General features: G+C 41.2%; 1 protein-coding gene across 1 annotated transcript in view; it reads right to left on the reverse strand.

Annotated features, from left to right (window-relative positions):
• Nucleotides 1–351: 351 nt before the first annotated feature.
• The window catches only part of DDX3X (DEAD-box helicase 3, X-linked), a 15,443-nt gene continuing 4,378 nt past the window's right edge, over nucleotides 352–11,416 (reverse strand). Inside the window, exons 3-16 of the mRNA XM_017733448.1 lie at nucleotides 9,614–9,737; nucleotides 8,306–8,446; nucleotides 8,121–8,220; nucleotides 7,451–7,586; nucleotides 7,004–7,089; nucleotides 6,274–6,372; nucleotides 6,039–6,199; nucleotides 5,717–5,861; nucleotides 5,440–5,584; nucleotides 4,936–5,117; nucleotides 4,728–4,845; nucleotides 4,152–4,308; nucleotides 3,208–3,335; nucleotides 352–2,881 (exon numbers count right to left, since the gene is read on the reverse strand). Of these exons, the coding sequence (XP_017588937.1) occupies nucleotides 2,799–2,881; nucleotides 3,208–3,335; nucleotides 4,152–4,308; nucleotides 4,728–4,845; nucleotides 4,936–5,117; nucleotides 5,440–5,584; nucleotides 5,717–5,861; nucleotides 6,039–6,199; nucleotides 6,274–6,372; nucleotides 7,004–7,089; nucleotides 7,451–7,571 (1,425 nt within the window). The 5' untranslated portion in view covers nucleotides 7,572–7,586; nucleotides 8,121–8,220; nucleotides 8,306–8,446; nucleotides 9,614–9,737 and the 3' untranslated portion in view covers nucleotides 352–2,798. The remainder of the gene's footprint in view (nucleotides 2,882–3,207; nucleotides 3,336–4,151; nucleotides 4,309–4,727; nucleotides 4,846–4,935; nucleotides 5,118–5,439; nucleotides 5,585–5,716; nucleotides 5,862–6,038; nucleotides 6,200–6,273; nucleotides 6,373–7,003; nucleotides 7,090–7,450; nucleotides 7,587–8,120; nucleotides 8,221–8,305; nucleotides 8,447–9,613; nucleotides 9,738–11,416) is intronic.

Below are 11,416 nucleotides of genomic sequence, written 5' to 3' on the forward strand. Positions count from 1 at the left end.
GATGAAATCCTTAGCAATCAGGGGCTGAGGAATTAAGCCTACAGTCACAAGGTTTAATTAGGTTGTTACAGCCAAACTTGGTTCCCCTAATGAACCAACCAAGGTGGTTTTCTCCTCGTCTGTCCCACCTCAGCTTTGCTGGCACCACCTCTAGGACACTTGCACAGTAACCCCGCACTGTGGGGCACAGGCCATTTTAGGTTCTTTCAGCTACAGCCCTGAGCCTGGCTGCCATGTGTCACCACACTGACATGTGCCACACTAGAGTCACCTGCTTCCAGAGCTGCACGTGAATGAGACTGCTGGGGCTACAGAGCTCATAAACCAGGAGTGACGCTTCACAAATGAATAGACTGTGCAGTTCAACTTTTTTATTTTAATAAAATCAAGAATATGCACAGCACATGCAGTGCTAGCATCTAAACTAATACAATAAGCAATTCTAAACCTACAGTGACTTGAAGTTGAATTTTCACATTCAGCAAGTTTAAATCCATTCTTGCATATTGGTTTGAATCCTTGTTATCTGAACTGAAAATATTGCTGGCTGATAAAACTTGCTAAAATGCACAAGTCACTGATTATGCCAATACAACAAAGATAACCACATGTTTGAGGATTGCAATGTGCCAGACATTCACTGAAAAAAAAAAAACACACAACTAAACAAAACTCACGCAACAAACATCTGAGAATCTGGACACTTCACATCAGTGTTTAGAAGTGTTTCATAAATATCTTAAGACAAGTGTATCAAAACCTTGGCATGTTTAATTTTAAGTTGCCAATTTTTGTTTTACTATCAGAAAGTTATGGCTATACTGCCAATGCCGGGTCTGCTTAATTTGACTTAAGAGTTTAATATGACTTAAACATTAAAAGCTCACACTACCCCGAAATATATAATTTCACGCATACGGTGACATTCAACATTCAAGTGCCAGTGTTTTTGTACTGTCTTTTGGTCAAGTTTCTTTAAACTTTCAAAGAATCACTTTTAGGCTTACAAAAATAAATATTTGTCAAAAATGTTCAATAAATATTACACAAAACTAGCAGCAAAAAGTATCTAGAAATCTGTCGTGTGCAAATAGTTTTCTTCCCAGCTATCATTCCCATGGTCCCAAATAAGTTTTAGAATCTATTTCCTTCTCCTTAAACAAGCTGCGTTCAATCTCCAAGAGACAAAATAAGATTGGAAGTTAAGGACACGCACACAAGACATATATAAAATTCTCTGAATGTGCAATAAAAGAAGTATTTTGTAAAAAGTTATGGGCAAAATGTACAAGGGCCTAAACCTAGACTTGAAATAGCACCATAACAAATGACCTCAATACTGTCAAGTGCACCTACTTAATAAAAGTTTTAGAACAAGGCACAATACACTTGAAAAATTCTATTGCACTTTAGGAGATTTTTGCCATTTTCCTATGCCACTGTAGATTAGTTGTTAAATGCTCTGGCCGCAAAGTTAGCACAGAAATTCCAAGTGGCAGAGGCATTTTTCTGGTGGACAATACTTATCTTTGGCCAGATTTAGCATAACAGACTATAAATACAATGGAAACCTATGCAACTAAAACTGACTAAAACTGCACTTTAATAGCAGAATTGAAACCTTGTGCAGTTTATGTACATTTCCAACCTCTGTGATCTCAGGTTTGTTTGTTACTCTTCTGGAGCCATTTTACAAAGTCTACAGTAAGCCAGTTTAACATCTCCACGCAGCTTGAACAGAGTAATGTGAATCTGCATTAAAATAAAGCCTGCTGCATAATTCTTCCTGTTCATACCCTCTTGACCAAAAAACATCAACACTAGCATGCGTTATTAGACCAAAAATTCAGTCAGGCCCTTAGGGAGGACCAATCACTGCCATGGTCAGCCATTCTACCATTTCAATTTCATATGGCAGGCATTTTTAAAAAGTCTAAATAGATGAATTCTCCTAAAAACTATTTCAAGTTATCAGACCTTTAAACGTTCCCTGTAATGTTCTGCCCACATTTGGCTAGCTCACATTAATGATCTGCCTATTATATTGAAAAAGGAATTGCTGTATTTACTTGCATTAACTTCAAAAACAGTGCTTTTAATGTATGCATGTATCCATACATCATCTCATCATGACTGGAATGGCTTATTAAAGGCTATCAGGTTCTAAGTACCTATCCAGGATAGAGTGAGCAAATCAGAACTTTAACTTAGTACAGTTTTGCCACATTAGAAACTAATTGCATTGATATGCTTCAAGATGTTTTATTTTTCAAATCTGCAGATACCAAAAGCCCTAATGCAGGCTACCGCATAAGTTTTTCTTTGTAATATTATGGATGAATCAGTGATTCCTGTTTAAGTTGTATCACACCTGTGTGCCAAGGTTTGATTTTAGCCCAAGTTCAGTAATTTTTATTTTGTCAAAACAATTGATATCTTGAGCATTACTGAGCCAACAGGACATCAAAATAAAAGTTGTCTAAAGTTAAAGGCACAGTACATTAACAAACAAATGATCCTCAGTCACAAAATTATAAATGCAGTTTCTGGGTGGGGATGGGTGGGAGGGGAGTTAATCCTGACTACAGCAATAAGAGTCTTCAAAACCACCTTCGAGATAGGGCTACTTGTTCCTTTATTTCCATCTTGTGACCTTGAGCTCCCTTAAAAAAAATTTCAGTGGAGAATCACAGCTGGTAATGTACTGCGAGTTCTTGAAGCTACACAAGGTATAGTCTGGCTAAGTTACATGTGGTTTCCATATTAGCTTGTTTGGTGGGGTATCTGCTGCAAGCAGATCAGTTGCCCCACCAGTCCACCCCCTGGGAGTTATAGTTTCCTCCATATCCATCACTGTTGTAGAAGCCTCCATAACCACCACCTATGAAAGGCAAGAGAAAGTGATGCTTAATTAACTCTAAAGATTTGCAGCTTCACAACAACCAAATAGCCCAGGTATCTGTTGTCTATTGAAGAACCCCACCCAGCAGAACTGTCAAATGCACATTAAACTAATACTGGAAAGGTAGGTCGTGTCAAACCATCAGTCAGGTAACTTGCACTGGCCTAGATCCAAGCAGGATACTGAGACTTTGCACGACAAACACCAGATGATCTCATATTTAAACATTACATCAAGTTTTACCCCAGCAAGCATTTTAGGTGTGGTTTTGTGCTTGGCAGCAGTGCCTGGCCAGCCCCTCTCACCTCCGAAGCCTCTGCTGCCGCTCCCGCCGCTGCGGCTGCTGGTCGACCGGCTGCTGCTGGAGCTGCTGCTGCCGAAGCCGCTGCTCGTCCGGTAATCCCTGGCACCGAAGCCTCCACTGAACCGACTGCTGCAGAAGGCAAGACACAAACACTGGAGTGAAGCAAGCAGCATTTTAAGCACTGCACACATTGAGGTTCATGTACTTGGACTCTGGCTGGCCAACAGCCAGCACTTAGGTGAGCACACTTTATAAGCATCCCAAGGCTACCTGGAAAGATTTGATTCAGTGAAATCTCTGCCTCCACAAGATTTCCAACCCTTACTGTTTAACTGATGCATTTATGACCTTCTCTCATGCTGTACAAGTGAGTATTTTACAAGCATGCTGCTGAGATAACAAAAAACTCACACCAAACCCAGTGTGTTTGGATCATGTTAACTACTTTAAGAGGAAGGGTTCTGTCATCCTACCCCTGGTAAGCCAGTAAACAAAGGTTTCTATTACAGTGTTTTAGGATTCTACCACAGAATTGTTTTACAAGTGGCCTCACACCTGCATTCTCTCTTCTCTCTTTGTCAGGAGGCATTGCATTACCTTCTTCTAAACATCAAAATAGAGGCTTAAGGTACATTTTTGGCACAGGAAGGTAGGTATGCATTTCTGTGTTTTACAGCTGCTTTTACAGTTCTTAAATGGTTTTTGCTAACATCATTCTACCTCAGCTGTATGTAGTTGCTTGAGAGGAAAGAGATCTTATGTGTTAACTGACTTATGAATAGATAAAACAAGACCAGACAGACATCCAGCTGTCACCTTTGAACCCACCAAACTCAGTTTATGCCGCACTCATCCTCCTCTAACTGTATTTTCCAACAGATAACAAGTCACAGAACTGTCTCAATGGACTGAATTTACACCTCTAGCCAAAGCAGTGCCTCTTACCTCTTAGATCGCCCACGGCTGCCTCCTCCTTTGTGATGCTGTTCATAAGCCATGTTCTCCAGCCAAGATGGTACTTCTTGCTTAGCCTCCACAAGGAGATCAAGCAAGTCTTTTGTGATGTTTATGTTCCTCTCATTGAAGAATGAAGTGGCAAGACCTGAGGCAGATACTCAGTTTTAGCTACACACAATCCAAGTACACTACAGCACTTAAACCCATTCCGCACTCCAGTTCCTTACAGCCAATCCTGAGAACACTACAACTTATTTAAGAGAAAGCTGTTGGAGACCATTACTCCACCACAGCTGGCCACAAATCCATGTTTACTGACAGACACAGAAGACACCAGGCTTACAGGTGGCAAGTGAGCCTTTTAATGGCACTAAGAACATTACCCAAAGGAACCGGCAGCTTCTTTCCACAGTGGCTAGACAGCAGTGACCAGCTTTTGGTCACAGAAAGCAGCTCACAGGCTTCTCTCAAGTACTTATTTGAAATGTATTACTCAGCCAATATGACTGCACCTGTCAACTTAGGTATGAAGTGCTGTCTGTGAAAACCCTAGGTCATACTTACCGAGGTTTCCTACACGGCCCGTACGACCAATACGATGTACGTACTCCTCAATGTCACTTGGTAAGTCAAAGTTTATGACATGCTTTACGTTTGAGATATCCAGTCCTCTTGCTGCTACCTAGTGGTTAAAGGATTAAATCAAATCTTAGTAAAACTCCACAGGCCAAGAAATAGGCTCACATGCTCGAGTTTTACAGATTTCACTTACTGCTGTGGCAACAAGAATGGGGCTCTTGCCAGAGCGGAACTGGTGCAGTGCTTCCTCTCTGTCCCTCTGGGAGCGATCTCCGTGGATACTTGTACAGGCATAGCCTTCATGGTACAGGAAGTCTTCGAGAGCATCTGCCCCTTTTTTAGTTTCCACGAACACCAAAGTCAAGGAATCTTTACCTAGTAAGAATTAAAGCCCAGGTTAGCAGAAGAAAAGCTGCACAGACAAATACAGGCTCCACCCCCTGGAAACAGGCAGCTTCAATTCTCTGCCCATTTATTCTCAAGTAACATCACTGGAGGCCTCCCTCCCCCTCTGTTTTTTATTAACAGACGTGCTTACATTAACTTGATACTGGCATTTAGCCAGTGCAATACATTCACTGCATGTTAACAAAATACCCTTTCATTCACCTAATCAATAGAAGTTCTTATTGCTTGAGTCATTAGATTTGCCTATTCTGAATTTTGCCTCATTTGCTTATCTGCAGCTGTTCTTTACCTGTGGCATTTAGCAGGTCAAGCAGGAACGATCGTTTGTCTGGCTCTTCCACCCACACTACTTTCTGTGTAATGTTCTCAGACGTAGAACCTACTCTGCCAACAGCCAGAAAGATGTATTCATCAAGGAAGTCACGAGCAAGCATCTAAAAAGGGGAGATAAAAAAAAAAAAAAAAAAAAAAAAATTCAAAATCAGATCATATATTTTTCCTTCTTCCCAAGATAAAATTTCTTTGGCCTTATGAGCTTTTCAAGTATTTAAACTCTTGTAAAGTACCTGGATTTCCTTGGGGAAAGTAGCACTGAACATCATGGTGTGACGAACCCCTTTTGGTGGCATAGTATCTTGTTCAACAATTCGACGAATTTGAGGTTCAAACCCCATGTCAAGCATTCTGTCAGCTTCATCAAGGACTAAGTACCTAAACAGTAGTAAAAAACCTTCTTCAGAACATTTTTCTGTAAGCTGTGCTCTAGTGCCTGCACTGGGTTATAAGTTCTCATCCAGATGTTTAGACAGTCCAAAAGCTACAACCTGAGCTCCTTAACTACATCCTGCTGTAAGTCATTTGAACACAGACAAGCAGCACTTTACATACTTGCAGAAATCCAGTCCAATCTTTCCCCTCTCCATCATATCAACCAGTCGTCCTGGAGTTGCTACAAGCAAGTGACATCCACGTTCTAAGTCACGGATCTGCTGGCCAATGTCTGCACCACCATATACAACACAGGGGCGAACTCTGGAGCGGTATGCAAACTGTAAACAGAGTAAGTCAGCACCAAGGAAAATTCTACTTGAGCGATGTTATAATAATAAACTGTTAGATATACCTTTCTGGCTTCCTCATAGATCTGCACAGCCAGTTCTCTAGTGGGAGCCAAGACCAGTGAGATTGGATATTGCTTACGGCGCCCATACCTCCCATTCTCCTGAAGGGAAAAAAAAAAAACCTTGGCATGAGCATCCGAAACACAAGAGGAAAGACAAAAGGTACTATAGGCAATGTTTAAGACAGGTCACCATGTTTGTCTTAACAAGGAAGACAAAGCACGGTTGAGAGCCAGCTTGAGCAGTGTCTCTGAAGACAGCCCTATTACAGTACCCAAGGTTCAGCCATGGCTTACTATGGCCAACAGCTGCACAATCCTGGTTTCTACAACAAGCATTGCAATCCCAAACCTCAGCAGTGGAGAAGTAACAGCCATAGAACCAGTTACTTCCTGTTCTGAAACTCCTACAACATAGATGTGTGACTACTTTTTGTAGCAAGGGAAGTGTCTTTTAAGCTTACGCAACAACAAAACCACTCATTAAAAAAACCAAACAGTTATGCATACAACTCCTCAGGTACGGAAAAATCTAATCCACGGCCTGGATTTTTTAAGGGAAACACCTGAAGCCTTCTAGAAGTTGAGACACTTGCCTTTCATACCCAAAATGATGACATTTAAAACCACCTATTGTGTTCAGCAGCAGACATCAGCTCATGTGGGGAAGGAAAAAACCCCAAACCCATGACATTGGTCATCGTTTTCCAGGACTGGGTATCTGAATACTTGCCTTCATTGCTCTCAAGGCATCACCAGGGCCATCTGCATATATCTGGCTCAGTATCGGCAGAAGAAATGCAGCCGTTTTCCCAGACCCTAGTAGAACACAAGTCAGTATTACTAAGAGTTGCTATCAACTACACACTAATCCTGTATCAGCACATTCCCAGTAACACCTGCACTGGTATATGGATGCTACTTGTGGCACTGAAGCACTCTCAGCACCTCAAAATCCTGAAGGGAATGTGGTTAAAGACATGAACGTGTCTCTTGGGACAAACACCATAAATCTAGTTAGTCACATCTAAAGCAGATGCAAGACTAAAGCTAATTAGCTTCTAACACTGCAACTATTTCACTTTGCACAAGAGGTTCTACTACTGTACAGACCTCTTACTTGCAGTAATTTAAGACCCCACTTCTACTGAGACTAAGCAGCAAAGAGTTACTAACTTACCTGTCTGAGCACAGGCCATTAAGTCTCTCTTTTCTTTAATAATAGGTATTGCATGTTTCTGTACTGGAGTAGGACGGGTGTAGCGTGTGAGTTCAATGTTTCCCATTATAATTTCTCCCATGTCGACATCACTGAACTATAAGATATTTAAAAGAAATAAGATCAGAATCCTCCCCTTCAACCACCATGTAACACAACATTCAGTTTAACAAGTCACTTATAAAGCAGATCTTGTTTCAGCTCTTCATATAGAACTAGCCTAAGGAGTTTACAGTCACACAGATACTTAGTCCAGTCTTGTAAGCCATTCTTACAAAGCCAGCCAAGCCTGTAGTGCAGACTACACTAGCACACACACTATGCTTAGCCTAACATTGCCTATGCTTCAGCAGTTGCTCCCAGATCAGCACCTTCAAAGCATTTCTTCACAGGTTCACTGTTTAAGGACAAGTTACAGTTAAAAAGTAAGCGATGAGTGTTCATTGAAAAAGCTTACAGAATTTCTTCCCTGTCTTAGTTCATCATATACAAACCCCCTCAGCAAAACAGCTTAGCTGTAGGAAGACTGTTTCCTTTCTTCCCTCCACTCCAGACAGCAAGACATCAAGTTTCACATACAGAACAGCCACTATCAGATGCATAGCAAAATAGATTTTTAAAAAAAACTTACACTTTCAATATGTGGAGGACAGTTGCTGCCTGTTGCTTCAACAGGAATATCATCATATTTCTCAAAGTTAATGCCAGTATTGCTTCCTGAAAAAAGTTCCCTAAAAGCAGAAGATAAAAATATTTTTACTCACAAAAATTATCAAATGACCCTCCCCCATGAATCGATACTATCCCATGACTCACTGTTCCAGGCGTTCACTGGGGGGGAGAGGCTTTGACCAGTCATCCTCATCTGATTTGTCACACCAGCGGCTGTTCCCACCACGGTCAAATCTGCCGAAACCACTCCGGTCATAGTCCCCTCCTCTGCCACGCTCTTCGTATCTAAATACAGCAAGAGAATCAGACCACCCTTCCCAGGCAACAGGGGGTTCTGACGTGCAGAATCAAAGCTGTAACAACGCAGCAGCGTATGCTCTGTGTATTACATACACAACTGTGGAACAATTCAAAACCAGCAGGTTATCTACACTTGCTTCTTGATGTAAGAACAGAAATTAGTCCTGGCCACCAGACCAGGTCACATTTTTCTGTGTCAGACAGGAGAGTTTGTCATGATTTCAGAGCTCAGTTTAGCTTAGCACAGTGAACTTTGTATCACCAGTTTTATTTGATTAAGCATAACAGTCATCTGCCAGTGGAGCTGCAATCCAAGTTGCTCAGTCTTTGCCATTTCTTTGTAGTGAGCTCTGTTTAAACCTCCTAAGCAGCATTATTTAGTATGCCCCCCACCCCTTCCTCTGCCTCATTCTACACAGGTCTCCCACATCCAGACAAAACCCTCCAGCGCTCCAATTTGTTCCTTTATTCCCCCACCGCACGTGTGACCAAATACCTCCATTATGTCACATAATTATTTCATAAAGAGGGAGCTCACCTGTATTACTGACTTGGAAAGAAGGTGGAAGAAGTCCTTACCTCAACTGCTTAGTTTTTGGCCTGGTAAATCATATTTGAGAAAAGTCTGGATACAGGACTAGGTCAGCTTTACTAGTCGGTAAAGGTCACTCTCACCACACTTGTGCATACAACGCATGATGTGTGTAAGACTGATCAAGTAAGGAAGGCAGAGAACCTGCAAGAGTCTCACCCGGTTTTATTAACTACACTTTTTAAACAAGAAAAAAAAATTGAAATAAAAAAATCAATTTTGATGTATTTTGTGTGCTCCCAACAGCTCTTCGTGGTTCTCCTGGAAGTAGCCACCCACCTAGCACTTCTCTGGTGAATGCTGAAGTCAGCCCGTCACTACAGCTGCAGTGACTGGCTGGTGGCAGACTACAGTGCACACTTTTTAACACATGCAAGTTGCCCATCCTTGAAATCATGGAGCTTTAAAGGCAAGGTTCTCTCCCTCTCTCCTGCCCTCCAAGACTCCTCCTACCTCATGTTGTTCACACCTGGAACTCTAATTTTACCATCAAGATTACAAGCGCAATGCTAGAGCTGAGGCAGACTTCATGTGCACCACCCAGACAAACAAGTACTTGCCTCCCTCCTCTCGATCCGGTTCCACGGTCGAAGAAGCTGGATTTAGCGTCGCGGTCGGACCGCGCACCGAAGCTGCTGTAAGCATCCTTGTCTCTTCTGGAACTCCAGCCACCACTATCGAAACCTAGCAGAGAAAGGGATTTCAGCCATATATTACACAATCCAGGCTTTTACAAGAAAAAACAAGTTCTGTCCAGGAAGTCTTCACTGGAAGGTCTATGGGACTGAATTCCTTCATGAATGAAAAATGCATGAAGGTGAATGAATGAAGACTTACTCAACAAGGGACTGAACATTTCTCACCACCTATCAGAACTAAAGTTCCTCCTTCCATGTGCAAGCATGTTTGGGGATTTGTCTAAAAAAATGCACTTGCCTTATAGTGCAAGTATTTCAACTGCCTACCCTGGAAAGATGGGTATCAGAAGAAACATTAAGATGCTAAGTCTTGCCAAGCCTCATCTACGTTATCTCTCCAATACAAATCCCTGACTACACATTTAATTTTTGGAGGTTAACAAGGTCTCTCAGAGATCAGTAAATGGTATCAGAAATCCAAACAGAAGATAAAAAATTTTATCATACAGCAAGTACACAAAGCAGTGTGATCTACACAGACTAAACAAACTAACAGTACCATACACAAATAAGGTATATGCAAGTCTTCACAACAAATTAACCACACTGAGTTTTTCAACAGCACTTTTACCCCTGCCTACAGTAAGTGCCTACTTACATATGTTAACTCAAACAAACACAAAGTACCTCAGCTTGCCAATACCACTGAGTAAAAAAACCTCACTTTTATTCTGCTACCAGGGCCTGTGAGGTAGCAGAAACGAGAAGCATTAAACACTGCTCTGGTACTGGACTAAGAAATTACGAACTGTATTTCAGAGGTTCAACCTCTTCCAAGTTTGTGTAACATTTTCAATCTCAGCTATGGGATTCCAGCAGAGAATAAGTTAAATACTGGAACAGATAAACAAATTATGTCACTCTTGTGAGCATGCTTTGCCAGCTCCATAGCACAAAACCAGTCAAGAACTATTCATCAGACAATAAAAGCAACCACCAAACAAACTCATTCCAAAGAAAGGGGCTGTTCTAGGCCGAGTTTCTGAAAAAGGCTTTGCTACCAGAATTACCCTACCTTTTTAGATGTTCTCTAAAAGAGTGCTATTCACCTTGCCTCTGATTTTTTTTCATTAAGAAATTCTATTACCCAAAATCCAGAAATGTACTGGTCATAAGGGAACTTTAAAAACTAGTGTGATAACTGTAACTCCTTTGTCTGTTTAACTGAAACAGACAGCAAAAATAATCCATCAATGAAGTTTTTCAGCACACAAGATAAAGGAACGTACTTCGAGACCTCCAAAGTACTTTAAGAAGCAACTTTAAAGATACTAACTTCGAGAAAGTTATTTTAGCTTCTTTAAAAGACATCTAAATACAGATTTTGTTATGAGTAACTTTCAGGCCACACTACAACTATTGGGATATGTCATCCTGCCAAGAGATCTAGCAGCAGTGGTACTGACAGAGCCATCTTCAGGGATACAGATGGAGTTTCTTAATAGTGAAAAACCTGAGCTGACACTATACTTCGGATCTTCTACCAAGCTTGAGAAGGTCAAAGAGTCACAATTTTGTACTCCAAATAGCCTACATAGTAACCTTATTCACCAAGCTCATTACTGCATTCATTTCTGAAGCTGGTACCAGCTTAATTTTTTAAGATATAATTTTAAGATGGCACAGCAACTTTGACACCAAATAGAGGAGTACACATCCTGCTTC

Source organism: Corvus brachyrhynchos, unplaced genomic scaffold (assembly GCF_000691975.1).
Source record: "Corvus brachyrhynchos isolate BGI_N302 unplaced genomic scaffold, ASM69197v1 scaffold34, whole genome shotgun sequence".
Taxonomy (NCBI): Eukaryota; Metazoa; Chordata; class Aves; order Passeriformes; family Corvidae; genus Corvus; species Corvus brachyrhynchos.